General features: G+C 41.7%; 6 protein-coding genes across 6 annotated transcripts; all 6 read left to right on the top strand.

Moving 5' to 3' along the window:
• The first annotated feature begins 182 nt into the window (after window positions 1–182).
• On the top strand, window positions 183–1,508 carry LOC124221293 (tol-Pal system protein TolA). The gene is made up of 5 exons (XM_046631160.2): window positions 183–215; window positions 294–536; window positions 649–845; window positions 924–1,161; window positions 1,278–1,508. The coding sequence occupies exons 1-5, from the start codon at window positions 198–200 to the stop codon at window positions 1,368–1,370; spliced, it is 789 nt and encodes a 262-aa protein (XP_046487116.1). The 5' UTR covers window positions 183–197; the 3' UTR covers window positions 1,371–1,508.
• A 3,160-nt stretch (window positions 1,509–4,668) lies between these two features.
• Window positions 4,669–6,943, top strand: LOC124221291 (uncharacterized). Its single transcript, XM_046631159.1, has 4 exons — window positions 4,669–4,755; window positions 5,247–5,317; window positions 5,688–6,109; window positions 6,203–6,943. Exons 1-4 carry the CDS (start codon window positions 4,744–4,746, stop codon window positions 6,514–6,516), a joined length of 819 nt encoding a protein of 272 aa, XP_046487115.1. The 5' UTR covers window positions 4,669–4,743; the 3' UTR covers window positions 6,517–6,943.
• Window positions 6,944–8,269: 1,326 nt separating this feature from the next.
• On the top strand, window positions 8,270–9,755 carry LOC124221290 (uncharacterized). Its single transcript, XM_046631158.2, has 3 exons — window positions 8,270–8,381; window positions 8,564–9,059; window positions 9,168–9,755. Exons 1-3 carry the CDS (start codon window positions 8,370–8,372, stop codon window positions 9,485–9,487), a joined length of 828 nt encoding a protein of 275 aa, XP_046487114.1. The 5' UTR covers window positions 8,270–8,369; the 3' UTR covers window positions 9,488–9,755.
• A 3,028-nt stretch (window positions 9,756–12,783) lies between these two features.
• LOC124222333 (titin-like) lies at window positions 12,784–18,077 on the top strand. Its single transcript, XM_046633153.2, has 8 exons — window positions 12,784–12,939; window positions 13,217–13,388; window positions 13,617–13,816; window positions 13,875–14,060; window positions 17,178–17,213; window positions 17,367–17,493; window positions 17,632–17,801; window positions 17,928–18,077. The coding sequence occupies exons 1-8, from the start codon at window positions 12,928–12,930 to the stop codon at window positions 18,075–18,077; spliced, it is 1,053 nt and encodes a 350-aa protein (XP_046489109.1). The 5' UTR covers window positions 12,784–12,927.
• A 1,828-nt stretch (window positions 18,078–19,905) lies between these two features.
• Window positions 19,906–21,136, top strand: LOC124221294 (mantle protein-like). Its single transcript, XM_046631161.1, has 3 exons — window positions 19,906–20,032; window positions 20,218–20,511; window positions 20,797–21,136. Exons 1-3 carry the CDS (start codon window positions 20,021–20,023, stop codon window positions 20,944–20,946), a joined length of 456 nt encoding a protein of 151 aa, XP_046487117.1. The 5' UTR covers window positions 19,906–20,020; the 3' UTR covers window positions 20,947–21,136.
• A 724-nt stretch (window positions 21,137–21,860) lies between these two features.
• LOC124222332 (uncharacterized) lies at window positions 21,861–22,997 on the top strand. Its single transcript, XM_046633152.2, has one exon. It carries the CDS (start codon window positions 21,861–21,863, stop codon window positions 22,995–22,997), a length of 1,137 nt encoding a protein of 378 aa, XP_046489108.2.
• Window positions 22,998–23,534: the final 537 nt, after the last annotated feature.

The raw sequence follows: 23,534 nt of genomic DNA, 5'->3' as shown, positions 1-23,534 counted from the left end.
CAGTAGGAAGCCAAGGCCTATAATTTGTCCGATACAGGGACCCGTATTTTTACGCAAAACTCTGTAATACGTAGTTTTAATTAACTCCGTAATTACGTTAACAACCATGGGCGTGTTTCCCTGTGTCTTTCTTGCGGTATATAAGGGTCGGATCGTCGGGATAAAGTCGCCAGTGCCATCACCGAGGTATCAGCAAGATGAAGACCGCTCTATTGGTAATTCGCGCCAAGATTTATGAAAATAAAAAGCTGATACAAACCATACTTTTTGTAATGTCAAAATATTACATACAGATTCTCCTGTCCGTCTCAATGGCTGTCGCCGTTACGGAGATCCAAAAGTCCCCCGATTCCAAGCCCAAGGATAAACGCGGTGTCTCAGCTTTCGGAGTCCCAGGATACGACGTCTTCGGAGGAACTTCAGCCTTTGGATCCAGCGGATGGGCGCCTGTCGGCTACGCCGCTGATGGATGGGCCAGCCCTGACGCAGCTTTGGGTCAGATTCAGCTGCAGGCAACTCACGACATCGCTCTCCAAGTGAGTGAACGGTCCCGAGAGATACCGACGAAAAGACTGAAAGAAAAATCAGCTTTTCTGATTGGCAAAAGGTCGTACCAGCATTAATTCGACTTTTCGTTTGAATTAAAAGGCGTTGAGAGATCTCCCGATGGGTACACCGAGCATCGCCTATCCGCCGGAAGTGATTCGGGCGATCCAGCAGGCGAAGGATGCGAGTCGCAACGTCCTTGTGGCCCAGCAAAGAGTCGCGGATGCCAAACAGGCCGCTCATCTTCAGCAGAAGATCGCCATCGCCAAGGAGGCGAACGCCAGAGAGGCGGCTCACAGGTGACTGTACAGTTTCCTTGACTTGATCCTGAAACATGAATCATCTTTTTGTTACCATCTAATATTTTCGCGACAAAGGTCCCAGGAAATCGCAGCCCATGCTATAGCCGAGGCCAGAGCCAGTGCCAGACAGCTGGTTGCTTCCCAGCAGAGACTCGCGACCCTGAAGGACGCGGTTGCAGCTGCCCAAAGAGTCGCTGCGGCCAGAGAAGCCGCCGCTGCTGCAGCCATCCAGAGAACAGCCACGGCCACAGCCGCGGAACTGAAGAAACAAGACGTCGATAAACAGATCAGTATCAGTGAAGAAGAAGCCAGGGTGCGTTGGCATTTTTTCCATTAATTCGCTTACAATTATTGTAAGATGTTTCTAATTATTCAGCTAGTGTCACGGGCATGAATCGGTAATAACAACTGTTTTCTTTTATTTTACAGCAAAAGGACATCGTTGCAGCGAAGGAAAATGCCATCGCTAACGCACTGCAACATGCAGCGGCAGAGAAACCGTCGTATCCTCCATGGGGATAATCGATGCTCCGATGTACTGATCGGATAAGAAATTATTCAGAAGCTAAAAAAATACTTCAAGAGACTGCTGATTATACGCATTCAATGTAATCAACCTACTTAATAATTACCAATACAAGCTAACAATAAGTGGTGATGGTGTAAGGCCGTTGTTAGGCGCTTTTATATTGACTTACATGTTTATATTATACTCGTTACCAATAAAAGTTAATCGACCACCAATTTAACGTGTTATTCTTCATCACAATCAAATTCAGCGAAGCACTCGCTGCTCCGAATCAAAAAGCGTTACCACATTACCTCGAAAGTTTTGCAAATAGACATTCGACACAATTCCGATGGCAAAAAAAGGAGCAAACCGAATGGGGACGAATAAAGGTTCACGCTGAGTTTGGTCGCATTAAACTTTGAAAGAGAGCAGCATGTTTTTATGTCGGCAAATTCAAAGGTCAAGAGGTAAGCACCGGAAAATATGGAACGCTGGGTTAGACAGGCGCGCTGAATCAAAGCGTGATCCGCGTTTCACGGACGTATCTTCAAATGAGCGTGATGTCCAAATACTTTCAATTTGATCTTGCCTTAGAAATTTCGTGCCTTCAACAGCCTTGTCTATTCGAGATCAATCAATCAACGAACTAGCGATTTGAGCAGCTTGTGTGAAGAGCTCTTCAGGTGCCGCAAGCTCACAGCGAGTAACACGCTTGTGTTAAAAAAAACTAAAACAAACAACCGTTACAAATTGGCATCACGCTGTGCTGCCGCGGGTGAATATCAAAGGAAAACAGCTTCGAGCCATGTATAGATGCACGGCAGCTAACTATAAGACCCGTGGCCACATCATCGACGAATAATTGATCCAATTATTAATAAGATGGGATAAATTCAGAGGTGGATACATAGAGCAGATTAACCGCAGCCAAGGCTAAAGGAAAGGTGAGGTAATGACATTGCTCTAACAACGGTGGATAATTGCAGTGAAAGTATAACGGTCACTACTCGAGAACCGTCAGGCAAGGCGCTCAATACCGGAAACACCTTACCAGGAGAATCAACTTATAAGTTCATCGACCAATTGCCAGTCACCTAATGTCATCTTATCTCGATTCTATCATCGAGCAAGTCTTGACACTGTACAATATACATTCTTAAGTTTGGCGGCTCTACAGTTTCAGGCTGTCTAAAACGCTCCACTGATAGAACGAGGCTAAAATTTAATACCGATCAAGAAGCTCGGCTACTCCTCGAATTAGAATCCTGCAACTTGGATCCCCGAGTGGTGAACATCATTTGGGGAGTGAAAAGCTTCACCTTTCGTACTGGGATTTGGACGAGTGTCCGAGAGCCAGGATCTAAGTGTCGGTCGTTAAAATAGAACCAAGCAGAAAAGTCGCGCCTCCTTAACGGCGACCAGATTGGAAGCCCTGACCGCCGTAGGTACTTTCATTTGCGGTTTTTTGATCTCTTTCGATCTATTTGCTCGTGGTATCATTTTTACATACTTTCCTTTCATCCGTGTTGGACATTCACCGCCCATCCGGTACTCTCACTAGCCACCGACCAGAACCCTGTCTCCGCAAAATTACACTCCTCTCTAATAACACTCGTGTTTGGAAGGAAATCTCAGATTGCGTGACTTCAAATCCGAATCAATTATCATTCGGTTATAAATCGATTATACATAACTTGCGTCAATTCTAAGGCAATTCATCATCCACGGTATGACGAGTATTCGAAATTGTAAGTCAGGTGAATCCGAGACGGATTTTCGTTGAAGTTCATGGTAACGGGATCAACCGCAATCTTCTTAATTACTTCATCGTTTTATATTTCAAGAGTCGATGATCCTTTGATCTTTGGTCAGTGCAACAGTCAGCAACCTAAAGCGGCACTTTCATTGCCATTGATTCGCGTATTTATACCTGTCGCCCGAGGCGTTTTCTTTATGCAACCTCTTACTTTTTGCACCACGAGTTCTCACTCTAGATATATACGCACAAATGGAAGTTCGACTTGCCGTGCAGTGCAAGGCTTTTACCTGCCGGAAATTACCGTCGTGTCCGCAAAGCCGAAACCGTCGCGTCAATTAATTAACATCGTTACTAAAATGACCCTCGGGACAAATTGACGATCTTTTCCGCGTTGTCGCATTGAAGTAAATGTTTCTTACTTCAAATAACCCGGCACGTGTGTCTCTGTTTAGAATCAAATGAAAGGATAGGAAGATATAGAAACCACATAAACGACTCTCCGTTTAAAATCTTGGAGGCTTTCTCGCGATTATAATTTATACATCCAGCGACTCGAAATATGGAGAACATACCTACCTGATATACACGATTGTGTCAAGCGTTCGGAAATTCCAAACTTTCATAACAGGAAGCGTTTCTACAAGGGCAGTATACTCAGTTATAGCTGTCGCGGTTACGAAATAAAAGGGTATACATTAAATTAAACCTCGCAGAGATATAAAGCCATAACTTTCAACAGCAGCTCCACATCCCGCGGTATAGTATCATTAATTGCTGTTCACCGTAAAATTCAAATTATAAGATTATGATCAATCTACTACATGGACTTTCGGACTGAAATATTTAACTCATCCCACTGCGAGCCTCTTCCAAAGGAAGCGTTTCTCCAACAGTGAGATAATAGCACTTTCTTAATTCTCTCATGGAATTCATTTGATGATTATCATTTGATGTATCGCCGAATGAAATTATACCGCATCGAAATAGATTTCCCGAAGTGAGGAAGAACGAAAGTGATCATAAACGTATAATATGTCTATTATGAATATCGCTGTTAATAATATCGAATACAAATGATACCATCGGGCGCATCGATGGTCGTTGATTCTTGTTGCATTTCACCGGACAAGCGGAACGAGCAAACGAGCAAACAAGCAAGCAAGGCGTTGCCGAGTACTTGCCTGTAAGTAAAATAAAAAGAAAAACACGATTAAAAAGGAAAACACTTTCGTTTCAAGCGCAGAACGACCGACGTTCACCTCTTTGCATTACACAAAGGCTGAAGGCATTATTCGATCTTGACGACTTCGATTCCGTCTCGAGTCGGAACCGCAACGATCCCGAGGAGTTCGATGATCGTCGGGTAAAATGACTGAAGCATTTTCTCGCGATATCAAAAGTCAATGAGACACATGTGAAGATACGACTAGGGCATCTAGGCGGGCGCAACACGTCGCCAATAAAACGGACGGCTCGGTATAAGCTACAGTCCGGTTTTCGCAGAGCGGAAATCCGATCGAGAGGGGAGAAAGCTACGCTATAAAAACGACGGTTCATCGGTTCGTGACTGTAGTGTCCCATCGGCGACTCATCTGGAATAATATTTCCCATTAAATCAAAGAAAAATGATCATTTCCGTGAGTAAACATATCCAATAACTCTGAAAACATGTCGATTATCTTTTCGACGTCGTTGAATTCCGATCGACGATCGCGCGGTGATACGTTTGCTCGAAAAATTTCGCGACTGGCGAAAGGAGCTGATTCTTACCGAGAGTATGCGCTATGCATATAGGAGCCAAGAGATAGTATAACCAATAACCGGCGAAAGGGAAGCTGCTCTAAATGTTTCAACTTTTTGCACCGATCTACTCATTCGCTCGCTACACGCTCGGACATTGTTAATTCAACCACGCTTTTTTCGACGACGCTGCATTCCTCAACGTTATGTTTGAGATAATTGAACACTAAAGTAAAACGATCAGCTTCTGTCGCCAACCTATTCACTCGCTGTAACCTACCCTAAGGAAGAATGACCGTTGTCATTAGATCGAATTCAGACGTAGATCCGTACAGCATGAGAATTTTGCATTCAACGGTATTGTACTCATGAATATATACTCTTTCAGGTTGTCGCAGTTCTCTTGTTAGTTACGACCTGCAGTCTGGCCAGTGATTATTCCACCGGAGGTTGGCAAGGGTAAGTTTATAAATTGATCGTAAAAATATTCTCAAATTCATACTGTAAAAAGAAGAAATGAATCGTGTCATTCGACTCTCGATTTCTACCGAATAACTGTCAGGTCATAACATATGTAAATCATAAACGAAACGGGCAATAAAAAACAGAATTATGATTCATTTGCATAGAGGCACGTGCCACGAGCTAAACGATATTAGGTGTAAAAAAATCACCGAGTGAAATAAATCTCTGCTCATGTTACCATTACGAGTACTATAATTCGTAGTTAAGCGTAGACACGCGTGGTGTGTTATGGGTGTTATTAGCGGTTAATTACGACCTTGGAATATAAATTTCAACGATGTTAATCGTCGATTTCGTTCAACAGAATCGGCTCATCGGGTTCGTACGGCAATATCGATCATGGAAACGGAGCCGCCGACCTCGGCGGGCTGGATAATTACAACCAGGGGAGCTTGCAGCATCAGGAAACAGCGTCTTACGGCTCCTACGGAGGCTCAGGACTGGAAGGCTACGGAGGCGGTCAAGTTGTCGGATACGGGGGTGGATACGGTACCGGTCAGGGCATAGGATACAGTGTCGGAGGAGGAAACGTCGGACTCCATGGAGCAAACATCGAATCGAACTACGGAGGAGGATACGGGGGACTAGGCGCAGCTAGCATCGAATCCAACTACGGTGGAGGATACGGGGGAGTCCAAGTGCAGCATCACCATGCTCAAACGATACCGCTGGGTCAGCACATCGAAGTGACCAGACCAGTCGCCGTTCCCGTTTACAAGGAAATAGGTAACAGCTCGGAGAATTTTCAAATATACTTATTGTATATCTGATGCGGATGGACACGTGCAGTGACGCCAATATTTAAAATTCGTTTTTCAGGTATTCCCGTCGCCCAGGCTGTCGCCATAGCCATTCCTCACCCCATAGCGGTCGGGGTACCGCAACCCTATCCGGTCCACGTTCCCGTCGCACATCCGGTACCCGTTCCCGTGGTAAAAACGGTCGCTGTACCCGTCGAGAAGAAAGTCCCGTATCCAGTGGAGAAGATAATCCCAGTGCCAGTTGAGAAGGCGGTTCCAATTAAAATCGAGAAGCATATACCGGTACCAGTTGAAAAACCGTACCCCATACACATCCCAGTTTACAAGCACGTGTTCCACAGAGTCAAGAGTCACGGATGGAGTCATCATTAAATGCCATGAATAATGAGTCCATCGCTCGTTTTGTTCTTTGAAACATTTTGGATTGTTTGTTGTCTGTTTGTTGTTTTTGTCATTTAATTTTTTTTATTTTTACTTTTCCCGATGACTCGTTGTTGTTGTTGTTGTTTATGTAACTTGAACGCATGCATCTCATTTTTAGCATATATGATTAGAGCTGCAGGGATAATATTTCGACGAACGTACCAAAGGCGTGATTTATCAGGACCGCCGCCTTTCGTCGCCTTTTCATTAACTCACAATCAGTGTGTGACGTTTATACACACTGCTAAGCCATGACCATATTACACACCCGTTCTTTGAATGCGTGCGTAATAGCATAACTAGTGTTAAGATACGTATTAATTTTGTACATACTGTTATACTTGATTTACGAAATAAAAAGTTAATTTAAATATAATTATACAAAGAAACTCTTTCTGATTTACTTCCCTATAAGAATAAGAAAAAAAATTTGCGTACGGTGTAGAAATTGATGAAAATTTCACTCCCAGATGTGGAACTCGTTAAAAAAAAACGAGTAAACTATCTTCATTGAAAATGGAGCACATTTGTAAGAAAGCTTATTGATCGAAAACTGCCAGCCATGGAAATGTATCTCAATGATCGGGTCAAGATTATTAGTTTTCGATACCCTGAAGTAAAAAATTGTTGATTGGCAGAGATGGATGCGTACATCAGAATGGTATGATACCAGTATTATACACGCTCTTCTGGTATAATTAATCATCGACTTCCCCTGACTTTTCCGTTTCTTAATTATCAACACATCAAAGTGATTCTGAAGACGGTAATAGAAAAAAATAACCCGTCATGCTCTCTACACGTGGTGGACTAAATAACTCGACACTCGGATCCAGAATTGAATAATATCTAGCTGTCTGTGAAACGCGGAGTACCGAGTGATTAGTATGATGGACCAAGCCCTCGACGCCTTGACCTTGATGGGCCGAAAACGTCTAGAGATTCCTAGAACTCTTCATTGGTAGTTCCTTTCAACGTCAGGTTTTTTTTTTAAGCATTCTAAAAATTTGTGAGGACTGTTTTTGAGATTTTTAAGCCACAATTTGAGAGCACGTGAATCGGTGAGTGTGTTCAAAAACTTTACGAGACGAGTTGAACCATATTTTTGTATCACAGCTCGGCGCGTCGAATTAACTCATTAAATGGATGGATTTGTGGTTAGAAAAACCTACGGGACCGGTTTAATTATCAAATGTATATAAATAACAAAATCACGAGTCATTCGGCGCTCATTATTCACCCAGCGTGTAAACGAGAGTAAAAGGATTCTATGCATGGTTTGTATTCAAAGGAGAATTGCGTTAATAGTAAAAGTGCTTCCGGTACCTACGCGTCTTTGGATCATAATATACTGCAAGATGCACGATAGTCTTATGCTAAAGTGCAAGAATGGAGTATACTTTAAGTGAAGAGGGAGGCGCGATACAAGCGTCTGAAAAGTATTGAAAACTGTCTGAATACCGAGGAAGAGAGGATAGTTGAACAAAACTTTACCGGAGCGTGGAACACGCTCTCTTAGCACGGGTTTGAAATTGTCGGACAATCGTTTCCTCCTCGATGTTCAAAGCCTGGTCTATAGTTCTCCTCACCCAATGTAAGATACGGTATATTCCATCGGCAAAGATTTGCGCGCGGTTGAAAGAAAGACGGCGACGTATACAATCGGGACAAAATAAATACCGTAGCAGTGAAAGGCTCCCCGGTATATTAAGACGAGAAATGATCGAAATTGTATCAGTCGTAGAAGCGGCTCACATCACAACAGCAGCCTTAGTGCTCAACGAAAGTTCAAGTCCCTAGCCATGAACAGAATCGTGAGTAAAGCCGATGAACGATCATGATTCGTATAGAAAAGAGGAAAAACCGTGCACAGTAAAAAAAACTTGATTTCACTCTCATCGGAACAAAACATTCAATCCCGTTCAACCAAACCTCAAGTTTTACCTAAAGTTTGTAAAAAAAATTACGAATAACGAATTGTCCTCTTATCTTCCAGGCACTTTTACTCTCCGTCCTATCGCTGGCGGCCGCCGCGCCCTGGCAGCCATCTTATCACCCGTATCAATACCAGCCCGAGTATCATTCTCAGGCATTATCGTCCGACGCCAACGGTCAGCACATATCCATGAGATCCGGTTACGAGAATTTAAGTTCCGGAAGCGAGGGCGGGGGCTACGATTTGGGAGGCCACGGAGGATCGGAAGCATCCATCAGCCATCTAGAGTCCGGTGGTGGCTATGAGGGAGGTTACGGAGGTCACGGAGGTCAGAGCTTCGAGGGCTTTGGTGCCAGCGGTGGCCACGGAGGCTTCGGCGAGAGTCAAGGATACGCCGCCTTTGACAACTTCGGCGGTGATCACGGAGGCCACGGAGGCGAGGGGGGCGGTCACGGAATTTCCCTGGACGGCGGTCACAACTACGTGCAAAGCGTTCCAGTCTCGGAGCACGTGGAAGTGACGAAGCCCGTTGCGGTTCCGGTGTACAAGGAAATCGGTGAGGATTAAGGACAGCTTTACATCCTCGAGAGATTTGGTCAGGGAAAAAATGACTCCGGAGGGTTCTTTTTCGCGATATGATGTATTTGTTGCGATCGATTTCCAGGTGTGCCTGTCGCTCAGCCGGTTAAAATCAACGTTCCTCACCCGGTTGCTGTTGGCGTTCCGCAGCCTTACCCGGTCGCAGTTCCGGTATCCCAACCCGTGCCGATTCAGGTTATCAAAACCGTAGCTGTCCCCGTCGAGAAGAAGGTGCCTTATCCAGTCGAGAAGCACATTCCAGTCGCCGTTGAGAAGCACGTGCCAATCAAGATCGAAAAGCACATTCCTGTGCCTGTATTCAAGCCCTATCCAATCAGGATTCCCGTCTACAAGACCATCTATCACCACGCAAAAAGCGGAGGCGGCGGTGGTCATCACCATTAAATTTTTGTAAAATATGTGAGAGGAGATTGTAGTTTGTTTTCCTGTTTTTTTTTTTTTTTTGTATACGTTTTGTGATTTGACGAATCGGCCCTAAAGTCATGGAGAAGTCATCGGTCGATGTCTGTTCTGGTTGTTAAGTTTTTACACATCTATTGTTTTGTATATATTTGATGAAGTGTTGTACTGTTATTGATAATTTTGTTACTAATTATGTTATCTTTTTGTACATGATTTTCTCTTACTGATTAAACGTTGTTGTTTTTCATAATGGTGCGTATCTTTGGCGTTTTACTTCGTGCAAAAATTCTGCGGTCACTTCAAGGCAACGCAACAATTTTTTAGATTACTTATTCATCGGGATCTCAAGAAGGTCGAATCGTATTCCAAGGGCGATAATTCTTCATTATAAAAATCATACAATGAAGACGGAGCAGCCTTCTCTTGTTGAGAATGAAAAAAATGTTAAACATACACATGTCTATGGTGTGTAAAATAACTGCGATCATCATCTAACGAGAGAAATTTCCGTTTATCAGAGTGCAAACCCAAGAAGAGAAATTCTAAAACGTGATGCATACAATATATACCTTCTAACGATACCTTTCACCGGTATTCGACAGAAACATACGAAACCGCATAAAAAGTGGTAAATCGGCGACGTCGCAACAAGTTGTACGCGTTGGAAACAAACCGCAATTACAGAATTAAACTGAGTGCAGAGTAACGAAAAATTTCAGGTTGCTTTAATGATCGTTTTGTTTTTTCATCCTTTCTGTAAAATCACTACACGACAATGGACACGAGGCTCTCACCGCGATAATCACAGGCATCTTTCTTTCTCACGTAATTGGCTCATGCGGGTAATGAGCGGCAGTGCGGTGACTAAATGTCGCGTATTACCGAGGCTGTGCGAAGGGTGCGAATAGAACTTGGCTATGCAACATTATTTCAGGACTTAGTAACTTTCTTATCAACAACGCGTGGAGAAACGTTACCTCGGTTTGAATGAACGGTCTGCATTCGCTGGCAGTGACAGTGACCATAAATAATTGTGCAACACTCCGGGTAATCAATAAACGTTGTATTCAATCTACAGCTAGGCCATTCATGTAGGGAGTGAAATGACTGTTATTACCTTGCAGTATTTTCATCAACCGCTTATAACAGCGTAGCTAAACTCCTATGTACTCAGTCATACGAAGAAGCCATATCTAGTTTAACTAAGTGGATAGTAACTGCAGAGCTGGATCAAGAAAGCCTACCAAAAGTTGTAGCGTGATTAAATCCTATTTAAATTCTTCTTACGTGACCTAATAAGAATTTGGGTGCTCAAGATTTTCTTCTTTTTTTTTTTGTTTATCGAGAGACTTCGTTTTTATACTGCTCTGCTGATAGAACGTCATAGTAGCAGAGCACTGGCAAAAAGTATATCGAAACAACGCATACTTCAGAATGAATGATTCAAGACAGGAATCAAGTGCTCTTTAGGCACTGTTAAATTATGGGTGTAATATACAAAACTATGATCCTCGAATTTTATCTGTAAAAAAATTAATTCACGTACAGCGCTCTTCCGGCTCTCTCTTTTAATTTAATACAAAAATTTTTATCGCTTTCAAAACACGCTGGAATTAAATTGAAATAAATTTTGTCATGTATCTCATTTACGTATTTGCCAGGGTGTCGTCTTTTGCACCCATTAAAACAGAAAAGCGCTTGAAGTGAAATTAACAATTTTAGACTACATGAACGAACTGTCTCACTGTAATAAAAATACGAGACATGTCGGCCTATAGTCTCGACGATGAGTGACTTTACTTTGACTTGACACGAATACGATTCGAATCAGTAATTACAACGATCGACAATAACCATTAATTTATAGTTATCTCCGATCAACGGATAACGAACTCATTAGTTTCTCTTCCGATGATAAACATTAAGATAGCAAAGAACAAAAATGAAGAGATGAAATTACTCCGTGAAATGTGTCAAGCTTATTTAAATTGAACCACTAAGTGTTTCGTGAGCTAATTGATGATAAGTGAAAGTAAATTGAGCTCCAGATTTTTTCTTAAATGTTTTTCACTCGTCTTTACGATTCTTAAGAATGACGGTGAAAAACAAATGAAATTAAATTTTTACTGACTATCAACAGCTGAAATTTATGATTCTCATACACGAATATGCTTGTGCAAAAAGAGTAAAACAAACGCCGACGCGTGACCGCAAAAAAAAAATACCATAAAAATGTCGAATAGGTAAGCGAAGATGCTCTTTAAGGATTTAAGAGCGGTTAACGCGAGCCCCGAATTAATTTATCATACATCCCGGGATCATCGCTCAAAGTTTCTTACTGTCACGAATTGAACTACATTTAGCTACGCGCGGCATCGTCCGTCAAATGTTAAGCACGCCATTCGATGTAACGGTGTTATTAGAACATCAAACAAACATCTCCCACTGTTTAGGAACAGAATTTAGGTCACATTTAAGATCTAATGAAGTTTTTGACATTGAGAAATCGATCCGTTTGAAACCGTAATGTTAACATGATACACAAGGATGGATTTGGAAAAAAATCTAAAACCATCAGGACATTTTTTTTGCCTGATTGTATTACAGGAATATTAGAGGTCAAGAAGTCTAGAGCGCAAAGTATAACAGAAAAATAATTAAATAATGGCCAAAGACCTCGGAAGTTTTATATAGATCGTAATTTGAGCATTTAACCAGATTTTTTTTTAATCTGTTGGTCAGTGCCAGTGCAATTGATACTGGAAGGGAAAAAAGACTCGGTGCCAATTTTTTACACATCGACGATATGCGAGGATCAGGATGCTCGAAATGTTCGCAGGTGAAATAGAAAAATAAATGCATGGGAAGAGATTCGATGTATAAATATTACGCATCAATGAAACCCGGTGAATCGAAGCCATTAGCTGTGCAGCCTCGTCAAAAGTTGTAAAACAATGTTACGGATTACACTGAAGCGTATATAATTTGGCAATGAACGTATCGGGCTTGTTACGCGATTTTGTACAAATGCCTAGAATATGAGGTAAATACCTCAAATTACCGTCTAAAATCCCGTACTTGAGTCGATTTAACGAAAGAAAGGCGGAAGCCTGTTGATTCCGCATACTGTATCTTATACCAGTGGAAGCAGCAATTATATAAGACATAAAATGCGACTGTGTGCTCCTGTTGCCGTACTTGTACCGTAACGATATTGAGTCTGTATTTGAAAGACGGCTCTGATAAACTGAAGCAACAACTACTTGATCGAGTGAACGTGTGTGCGTGCAATTTAAGGTGATAGTGGGACAAACAACCACAAGGTATATAAGTCCCCCGTAAAGAGATCCGTTGGTTAAGTTAACTGAAACTTCGCTCAGGCTTCGAGGGGTCTCGCTGCCTCTTCCCAAAAACTGACAACCATGAACAGAATCGTACGTAATAGTTAAAGCAGATTCCTATAAGTTTTCCAAACTTCAATAAAATGAAATTGGAGTAACGACCCTCTCTTTTCCAAATCCATGATCTCGGTGAGCCAAATCAGTGACAAGTGTGCGGCAATTCGAATCGAAAGCAAACGATGAATAGCAACCCCCATAAAATGTGGGGGTAACTAACGCCGATCGATAGTGAAATAAGATTCGTTCAAACGCTTCGTCACAGCTGTATATGAAACGGTGACGCGTTCCTAATGCGAGGTGTATTTTGAAGGTGATTTTACTGGGGATCGCCGGATGGTGTCAGGGGTCAGGCTGGGAAATCGGAGGTCACGGTGGGCTGAGTCTAGGGGAAATTTCTGTGGGAGGTCACGGCCACGAATTGCCAGCAATTTCCCTCGACGAGTCAAGCCTTGGAGGTCACGGTGGCGGCTGGGATCTCGGAGGTGTGTTTCTGCCTCGATAGAGTAACTTTGATATATGAGACAGAGATACTTTGATGATCGAGTGTGACTCGAGCTCCCCAGAACCGATGATTTCTGGCAGCTTGTTAGTAAGACGTCAAAGATTCGTTGGCTGGGAAAATACTACCTCTCGCGGTATTATCGTACCCGCGCAAAGGGGAAACGTCGCTCGATCTGTACGCGAAATTGAACTGTCTCCGTCTTTAACAGGACATGGAGGCTGGGATTCCGGCTTTAGCATCGGAGGCGGGGGTCACGCGGGACACGGGCTTCACGTTATCCCGGTGGTCAAGGAAATTGGAGTTCCGGTGGTCAAACCGGTCGAGGTCAAGATCCCTCATCCGGTGATACAAACCGTGCCGCAACCCTATCCGGTAGCGGTTCACGTGTCCCAGCCGGTCCCGTACGAGGTAAGATCCTCGCGGAAAAAAGAACTTGTTCCAAACTTTACGCGTAATTCTGTTGCAGGTGATCAAAAACGTCGTGACGAAGGTCGAAAAGAAGGTGCCAACTCCGGTGGAGAAAATTATTCCTTACAAGGTGGAGAAGCCCGTGCCGTTCAAGGTCTACAAACACGTTCCGGTGCCAGTCATCAAGCGATTCCCGATCAAAATTCCCGTATACAAAACCATCGTTCACAGTAGCAAGGGACATTGAGTGAAAAACAGTCAGTTTTGTGAAAGGAAAATGCAACGCAGGTCAACAAGTTCAGCGTCAGAATACGCTTCTCCTTACACAATTAGCAAGTGTGACGTTTCACAATTCACATTTAACCGTTTCAGATTTTTCCGTCACGCACTGTTCTGTTACATGGTGTATTTAAATATTTAAACTAATGATAATCGAAGCTAGTATATTTTCATAGATGTATAAGTATTAATAGCTGTACATTATTTGTTTTGTTTGAAATGATAAACCGTAAATACAAAAAAAAGTTTCCACGAGATTAATCACCTGTTGGATGCAATGTTTAAGATTTTTATCACATAACCATTACCGCATTAGAGCGTTCCTTGACCAGAAAAAAATAGGATCGAATCAGGAAATCGCGAATTTGTAATAACTGTTTTTTGCGAGAAGCAAATGACTAACGTGGGTCGTTATCCATAAAATAGCTTGTGAAGAAAAGTAGAAAAACAAAACAACAAGATTTTTATCGCCTTACCGCGAGTACTGCAGCTGCTTAGTTTCGCACAGCGAAAGTATTCGCGTTGTGAGCAAGAAGTGCGTTCCGAGTTAAAAAATTTCAATCTCGTCTCTCATACCTGACTCGCGCTAAGATGAAAAAAAAATAATTACCTAAAAAGGTAATAAAAGCGCGCACTGACGATTAGTAAATTCTCGACTAATCGCCTTATTATTGACTCAAGTTTAAAAACTGTCGGTCCATTCTTTATTAGTACAGGCTGTATAATAGATATAATAAACCTGTCGTTGCACAGGTGGAGTTTTCAGACAGCAATCGCGTTTTTTAGTCCTTTTAACATTCACCGTTAAATTCAATGTTATACACCAGTATATGGTGTATACATATATCTGGATACACAAAAAGAATATCGCAACAGCTCGTAGATTCATTTCACCGCGTGAAGAAACTCCCAGCTTTTTAAATTCACGGTAGATATATGATGCTGTCTGCGGGGTGAAACCGTAAAGCTTCGTCGTCGTCAAGGCAAATGTCTCGGGGATAACAGAGCGTAACCGCATCACACGTCACAAATTGACCCAAACTCGATTCTCTGGCCGAAATGCCTGCATCTGGAGACAATCAATTGGTTTTCTTTTTCGCTCGATGCTGGATAATAAGATTCGGCCAGCATTCAATTATCTGCACGATTTGAGGAGTTGCTTATTTGCCCATGATTCGGCAAGAGATAAATCCACGTACAGTACAAGAGGAAGGAAAAAATCTAAGTGCATATGAAATAGCTGTTTCGCAGTTTTTTTATTTATTTTTTATTTTTGCCGTCTTTTTAAAGGAAGTTTTCCCAGTGAAAGTCAAAGCTACACTGGATAATGGTACGAACAATTCGAAAGGTTACTATCACCTGTTATTTACGTCATCCACACATTTGAAATACCTTCCCCATTCCAATCGCCTCAAGCTGCATTCGAATCAGTAGAAATAATTACCTGTACCTAATATTGTCGGTTAGCGCAAGGCGTTCACGTACACTTTACCGGAAGTTAGCCAACGCGCTGGAATGAGCAGCACATATAAGTATGGAACTAATGGATTATGAACGGTCTGAGATTAACAACTCCGGCAATTCGTTCAACCTGCATCGCCTTTTTTCAATAGCTAACCAACCTACGGATGGAAACTGTTTTCAAACGACGATCGATTCATCATTCGTGTGATTGTATTCAAGATTAGGTATTGATATTTATAACTCGACGAAAGGGCGTTAGTTAAAAACCGCTTCAATCACTGTCAAATTACTTTCCAACCGTGCAAACATTATAATTAACGATCGTGCGCTACGTGTAAACATCGATTTTTGAATACCTATAACTTTTATTAGATCTTAAAGTGAAAAGTAGGTACTGTACTCGATATGCATATATGGTGTGAAAAATGCTTCGTGATTCTGATTCGCTTCAGTTAATAAATTGCAACGCATCGCCAGACAGACTCTCTTACTCTGTAATTAATAACCTCCCCATCCAATTTCCAACCAGTGAAGAGTTTCACCTACGACACCCGGAAGAGTGAGCAAAGCATTTTACACGGCACAACGAACCATGCGATACATGCTTATTGTCCGATCTACCACATGCTCAGCGAGGCGTCACGTACTTCCAGATGGGACGAAGGAGGAAAACTTTTTCAAACTGTGTTAAAAGCATTGGATAATTTATTGTCCGTTTTAAAAAAAAACATGAAACTCGATACCAAGCACTCGAAGAAGAGTTCAGTCAATGTGATTCTACTTTTTTCGTAGGAAAAAATTATACAAATGTATCTATAGAATTACTTTCAACGGTGATTGATTTTTGTGATACAAATTTCGTAACAATTATAAATACGAGTTTATAAGGGCCGGGAACGTCGATATTGTTTGAGCAAACTCAACAAATCACTTCCGGTGTAAAAGCGTAATACCTACTCAGCCGCGGGGAGATTTCTTTGTACCTTAGCGAGAGGCGAGTGTACGGCGTCAATAACATATTATCCTAGACCTTTCGCGTCCTTTTACTTTTCAAGTATATTGTACATATCGTTTTTTCAAATAAGATCAAACGAAAGTCCAGAATTTTTCTACCAAAAGAGAGAAATGAGAAAATTGTCAATCATAATAAAGCGATATAGTTTTGGTATGTCTACATAGGTATATATAGTTTAAGATACACCGATATACTATAATTAAAATTAGTTTACAACAGCCGTTGAAATTAATTTTTGGTTCAGGTTACTTAAATTCAGTCATACCGGTAAAATTTCAAAGGTTTTGTATGCCGAATGAGAGCAGAAACAGAAAACTGTTGCTTTACAAAGTTACGATGTAAAAAAGACAGAGCTCAGCTTTGTACAATGGACTTCCTTTCAAATCGCTATCTAAGCAGCATCTGTGAGCCAGAGTCTCGAGTGTTGTAGAAAATGTGTAGGTATTGACCAATCCCCAAGTTACATGTGTCAGAACGGAAGAGGAGTGTGTGTATGTGTATATCATACCGCAGGCTTTTGGTGAAAGGTGGTAGATTCGATCCAAGTATATAAGCTGAAATCTCGCCCCCTGACGACATTCAACACTTGAATCCTTGCGTCAGCACATCCCCCGCACATTTACAAACATGAATAAAATTGTAAGCATTACGGTAGACTCGTGTCCGGATAAATATTTGATGAAAATATATTGACGGCCAAATTTCACTAACATCAATAACGCTAAAATTGAATAAATTCAAGAATTCGTTCAAATCCACGATCGTATAATGAGGAAAATGATTAAATTCTAGATTTTTACTCTGGGACTTTTGGCCCTTGCCACGGTGGTCAGCGCCAGTGGATACGAAGAAGATCACGGCAAGTCAACCTACGAAGAAAAGACAAAAACCGTGCACATTCCCATCTACAAGAAGTATGGTAAGTCTGACACCGGCTTGCATTCATTGATATGTGCAATCGATTGCATGAAAAAAGTGTTCATCCAATTCTGTGCTAATTATCAACTTTCGGTTCTTCGTCGATCGATTAATCATTCGCACATCTTCTTTTCAACAGCCATACCAATTCCTCATCCCGTGCCGGTACAAGTGCCTCAAGAAATCAAGATCCCCATACCCCAACCGTACAATGTCCAGGTTCAGGTCCCTCATCCCTACCCCGTGGAAGTTATAAAGCACGTTGAAATTCCGGTTGAAAAGCCCGAGCCATACACCGTCGAGAAACACGTAAGCAATCGAGAACAAACAAAATAAAAAAAAATAAAAATCAGAATTTCTAGAGGTAATTTGAGATTTTAATAACCTCGTGTTAACTGCAATGTTGTTATTATTTTTTTTTCTGCATCCGGACAGGTACCCTTCGTCGTTGAAAAGCCCTACCCGGTATACGTCGAGAAGAAATTCCCCGTTCCAATTGCCAAGCCGTACCCAGTTCACGTGCCAGTTTACAAGCACGTTTTCCATCACACTTCGTCCGGTGGACACGGTAAAGGCTGGCACTAAACTTCGGCCATATGTCAAATTATCACCATCTAAATTTTAACGCCATACAAGAAAACGGCAACTATCTTAATTTAAAAAAATCTACGTAAAAGTTGGAACGAAAACAAAAATACGTATCCTCGAATACCCCTCTGCTTGACAAAACGAGTAACTAGGCCCATTATGGCAATGCCTACAATGAGTATCGGAGAAAAACCCTCTGGAGAAAATAATACTTCGTAAATGATTATTTGAAAAAGAGTGGTAAGAAGAAGAGAAAGACAATTACCTGAGCACATTTATACTTTTACCGAGAAATAAATTGATTATATATACCCCCCCCCCCCCCCCCCTCACTCCACTGGCGTTTTCCAACCTGCGGCCGGCATCGACTAAACGTACTCAGCACCCGCACAGCCGCAGTAATTTAAAAACTATATTCATATGTAAATAGGACGAATTTGTTTATGTTATACTGTGTATTGTTGACTATTTTCGTACGTTTATTTTTTATAAGTGTTTTCCTGCTTTTTCTCTATATAAATGATTTCTAATAAAAAAAGAAAAAAAAAAGAAAAATTTAAGTAAGCGTTTATAATGTTTATTTAAGTCCCTGTTCTATGTGTATCGACGATACGAAATGCAAGATTCAGCTCGTGTGATAAATCGTTTTCAAATTACGGGAAATTCTTCAAATTTCTCAATTCGTCATTTTAACGGGTAGCGTGGAGATCAGGATGAAATAGTTATACAGGAACTAGATTTCGATTTACCGTAACGAGTCGGAGCATATACGTAAAGGACGTTGATACCTGTATATTATGAATCTACCGCCTCGGTAGCGTGCAGAACTACTTTTACTTGCGAGACGCACTTTCACTCCAGCCTCTTTACGTTAATCTCAGTCTCATGGTTGATTTTGGAAGGGGTCTTCGATCGAGAGGAACGCCCCGCGAAGTGGTGGACGCTGTGTTGCTAACTTTGTTTTAATTATACCTACTCTTAGCAAACTCGACCAAATACTGCTTCAGCGCGAGAATTAATTTGCGCGATTGTAAAGCGTTCCAAATTCCACATTTCAGATTTTCAAAATAATCATTAATTGACCATGGAATCGCTGACCGATGAAGAATAACTTTTTATATATTATGAAAAATCTCTTATACAATATGTATTATACAAAATGCGTCACGAGTGAAAAAATGTTGTGAAAGGTACTGACGTTGAATATGAGAAATATATGGATTCTGTAGAAAGGTAACATTAATCAACCAATATCGTGATGCCGCCATACTCTTTGAGAAATTCAATTTGAATTTTATTGTAGCGACAGTTTTCTGCGGGTTATTATATCTACCAGGAAACGTAGAAAACCTATCAATTACAATAGCGAACGTGGAACAGCACTCACTTTCTTTCGCCGAGTGATAGAATTGATTAACCTATTACGACAGTTTTTCGGATGGTCTATCTAGTTTGCATAAATAACACCAAATTTCTATCAAGGTATTAACACAGTATAAAACCTCTTCCGGGAAATTAAATTTTTAATTTAGTATTTAAAATAAAAAATACGTACAGCCAAGGAAGCCGCAATTTCTATACACATACGTGGAATCAGATGGGAACTGTTAATATTTTAGTGTGAAATTAAACAAGAAAAAAAAAAAACGAACATTCGATCTAATTAGATTAACGAGGTTGAAGCGGTCACGTTCAAATTAATACCTGCAACAATCCTGCACCAATTTGGAATATTTCTAGCAGTACCGTTCAATCCCCAATATCGGAATGAAATCATAATAATATGGAACAGCCTCCGAGAGAAGGGAGAAAGTAGCGGCAGTATATAAATGATGGCCGTGACTTTGAAAGCATCAAAGCATCGCGGACCGAAGCGAAGTGCAATAAGGTTCCTCGTGTAATCGAAACACACCACACACACCTGATCCGACATCAGGACCATGAAGATTTTTGTAAGTAGTAACTGCACGTAGCTCCGGCGCGTGAAAGAGAGAGAGAAAAATTTAGTTTCGCTTTTATTTTTATTTACTTTTTTTTTTTTTTTTTCTACTTATTCCCAACTCAAAACTCAAAACCGGTAAATGAATTTTGGAGTGAGAAAAAGGAGGGTGATCATCATTTGTCTGGTTGAATTTAGATATTGGCAACGATAGTGGGGCTAGCTTCGGCCAGTCATTACGGCGAAGAAGAACATGGGCACGGCGGAACGACGTACCACGAAACCTCGAAACCAGTCGAGATACCAATATACAAAAAATATGCCATCCCAATACCGCATCCGGTGCCAGTCGCCGTTCCCCAGCACATCAAAGTCCCGATTCCGCAGCCTTACCAAGTCCAAGTGCAGGTTCCGCACCCAGTTCCCGTTGAAGTTATCAAGCACGTTGAAATACCGGTAGAAAAACCGGAGCCTTACGTCGTGGAAAAGAAGGTAACACATCGCCAATTGTAATTCTCAAAAATGACTAACACACCAAAGTCAATTCCGTTCTCCTTTCTAACGATCGTGAGAGTCCGCAGATCGCTCAGTATTTATACCCATTATAAACAGCAGTGATCATATCCGGGCGTAAGTAGTAACGTAGGCGATACGGTCAGACGGACAATCGAGCCGCACGCATGATTCAGTCTGCGATACAAGCGAGTACTGGACTAGATTTTTTTACTTCCTTTTCTTGCTCTCTCTGAAATTCACGAGTAAAAAATTGTCTTTCAGGTCCCGTACGTTGTTGAAAAACCGTATCCTGTCACCGTGGAAAAACATTTCCCGGTACCAATCCCGAAGCCGTACGCCGTTCACGTACCGGTATACAAGCACGTCTTCCATCACCAAAGCAGCAAAGGACACGGAGGCTGGAAGCACTGATCCGCGCGCAGATTTACGTTCAACGATCGACGCTAATTGCCAAAAAGAAAGAGAAAGAAGAAAAAAAAATCACGTGGTACCCGATCTTGGAATCGCAATTAAATACTCATACTGTACATACATTTTCTTGTTGTTAATGTTTTCGTTGTTCTCGTTATGTTTTTAGAATAAATCATTTTTTTCTATACGATTTATAACGAGCTGATTTCAATCCACGCGCATTTCCTTCTGATCACTCCCAAACATACGAATGAACCAAGTCATTTAACGAACCAGATATACTTATAACGCAATCAAGCCTACTGTTATAGGTCGCACAATTATTCTTGTACTTTTCTATTTGTTTTCCAAGTCGCATAAGTAAACGGCGGCAACATATCTACGACGCTATGACACTAATGTGAAACTGCAAGGAAACGTATATGGGCTTGACCAGTACACGAATCGTGTTCAGGAAATACCTACATACACGTCGTCGCGGCGTATGACACGTTGCGTCAGATGTTGGGGCAACTTTTTGCTCTGGATAAGGGAATTCCGTGAGATTTCATTCGACTAGTACCACGCCTGCTGACCAACGCGCAAGTTTATAAAATAACGAGACGCGTATCTTAAGCTCCTAGTCCAGCTCTTCGTCTCGTCTATCTTTTAAACCATCGCTCGTCTCAAGTTTCCATTCCATTCGACAGCCATGTTTAGGCTACTGGTAAGAGCGAATCTCTTGAAGATTTTTCGTTTACTCTCATCAGCGTTCCCAATTATATACCCGGGATATAACCGCTTGGACTGAAAGTTGCTAAGAAAAAATTTAAATAATCTAGTAAAAAGAATATCGTTACCCCCAATTTAGTATAGAAGAAATATAAATATATATTTTTTTTCAATAAAGCGTTCTCTTTCATTCGCGATAGATCATGTGCCTTCTGGGGCTTTCGGGGATCTTCTTCGAGAGACTCGGAGCCCGAGGTTCACCGGAGATGATGTCTAACACGAAGGAAGAGACGGAGGGGATGAGTTTGAAACTGAAACGATACCTCAACCACGGAGTATCATCGCCGTGTTCCTTACCCCCTGCATCTGGAGTTTCCACCCACCACGTACCGCAAACGTATCACAGTCCTTTGATAATTCCGACTTATCACCAGATGCCGAAGGTAGTAACAGCGGAATACCAAAAACCAGTGATTCCGAAAATGATCTACCAGACGATTCAGAGACCAGCAGTACATCACGAAGCGTACAACGTTGAAGCCAAACACCAGGTTCAGTACATCCAACAGCCGATTTACGCTCCGACTGTAAAAGAGCAGCCGATTTCTTACGTGAAGCCGATTCAGCATATTCAGCCAGTGCAGCTTATTCACCCGGTAAAAACGCCGCTTGTCAAAGAGATTCCATGCGAAGATAGTAAGGATTTGGGAATGTTCGTTGTTCCCAGTAAACCGATGGTCAAACCGCCGATGCAAACGCAGTCCTATTACCCGAAGCAGGTGTTCCAACAGATCTCTTACCTGCCTCCAAAACACGTGACACAACCTAAACCGATCTATTTCACCCCAGCTCACACGAACAAGCAAGCCAGCCCGGGTATTGTTTATAAAACAGCCCAACAACCAATCGTCAAGGTTTCTGCAGCAGCGTCGCCGCATGCTGACTGCGAGAAAATGCATCAACCTCGGATTTCGTACGTAAATATACATCAACCAATCGTGCAGAATGCTCACCAGCCAATGCTTCAATACGCCCCAAACTATCATAAGCCGATGCTGCATTACGTGCAGAAAATACATCAACCGGTGCACCAGTCGATGGTTAATTACGTTCAAAAGATCCATCAACCCGTGGTTCACGTGGCGCCGAAAATCCATCAGCCAATTGTACACCAACCGATATTTCACATTCCGGTAAAAATTCATCAACCTGCGGTGCAGAATGCGGTTGTTCACTACGCGCAACATCATGTATCACCTGTTACGCCACGAGTTGATTACGCGGTCGGAGGACATTATCAGTCAAGAATCGTCAATGTTAATCAACCTTGCCATAAATGAACCAGTCCAACGGGCTTTATACATTCGGTTTTCTTCGAGCAACATTAATTGAAGGCGAATTAACACGTAGTCTAAATATGGGCTGTTTGCTAATTGTAATTTTTGCAATGAAATCAATATTGGATAATGTACACGTAATTCAACTAATAAAAAGATATTTACACATAGAAAACTTTCTCACCCTGAATATTGTTCCTATTTCGAAGTAGGTATACATGCAAGAAATTACAAATGGGTCAAGAACGCGAAAATAAAGGATGAGTTTTCACGGTATTTCTAGGTGCGAATCAAGATCGTACGCAAGATAGCGCAATCGTTGCGTTAAATCGTTGAGAGTGTATAACGAAGGTAAGTATCCGATTGCGGAGCAAAGTATCCGTCATTAATTATACATGACGTATATACCTACATACGTGAAACAAGCGCTCTTTCACAACGTTTGATAATAATTTAGCCGGTGAACTCTCGCAGCAATCTTGCGAAAGGTTTTCAGTTTTAATTGTTTCAAAGAAATGAATTAAACGGCGAAAAATAAGT

This window comes from Neodiprion pinetum, chromosome 6 (genome assembly GCF_021155775.2).
Source record: "Neodiprion pinetum isolate iyNeoPine1 chromosome 6, iyNeoPine1.2, whole genome shotgun sequence".
In the NCBI taxonomy this organism is placed as follows: Eukaryota; Metazoa; Arthropoda; class Insecta; order Hymenoptera; family Diprionidae; genus Neodiprion; species Neodiprion pinetum.
Note: the sequence above shows the minus strand (reverse complement) of the source record. Positions and strands in the feature narration are given on the sequence as shown.

Bases quoted from the DNA above. Each gene is read 5' to 3' on its own strand.
- LOC124221291 (XM_046631159.1), top strand. The intron at 5,318-5,687 runs GTAAGTTTATAA...TTCGTTCAACAG, and splicing joins TCCACCGGAGGTTGGCAAGG to AATCGGCTCATCGGGTTCGT. The intron at 6,110-6,202 runs GTAACAGCTCGG...TTCGTTTTTCAG, and splicing joins TCCCGTTTACAAGGAAATAG to GTATTCCCGTCGCCCAGGCT.
- LOC124221293 (XM_046631160.2), top strand. The intron at 537-648 runs GTGAGTGAACGG...TTGAATTAAAAG, and splicing joins CTCACGACATCGCTCTCCAA to GCGTTGAGAGATCTCCCGAT. The intron at 846-923 runs GTGACTGTACAG...TTCGCGACAAAG, and splicing joins GCCAGAGAGGCGGCTCACAG to GTCCCAGGAAATCGCAGCCC.
- LOC124222332 (XM_046633152.2), top strand. From the start codon at position 21,861: ATGTGCCTTCTGGGGCTTTCGGGGATCTTCTTCGAGAGACTCGGAGCC.
- LOC124221294 (XM_046631161.1), top strand. The intron at 20,512-20,796 runs GTAACACATCGC...ATTGTCTTTCAG, and splicing joins CTTACGTCGTGGAAAAGAAG to GTCCCGTACGTTGTTGAAAA.
- LOC124222333 (XM_046633153.2), top strand. The intron at 13,389-13,616 runs GTGTGTTTCTGC...CGTCTTTAACAG, and splicing joins TGGCGGCTGGGATCTCGGAG to GACATGGAGGCTGGGATTCC. The intron at 17,214-17,366 runs GTAAGCATTACG...ATTAAATTCTAG, and splicing joins TTACAAACATGAATAAAATT to ATTTTTACTCTGGGACTTTT.
- LOC124221290 (XM_046631158.2), top strand. The intron at 9,060-9,167 runs GTGAGGATTAAG...ATCGATTTCCAG, and splicing joins TCCGGTGTACAAGGAAATCG to GTGTGCCTGTCGCTCAGCCG.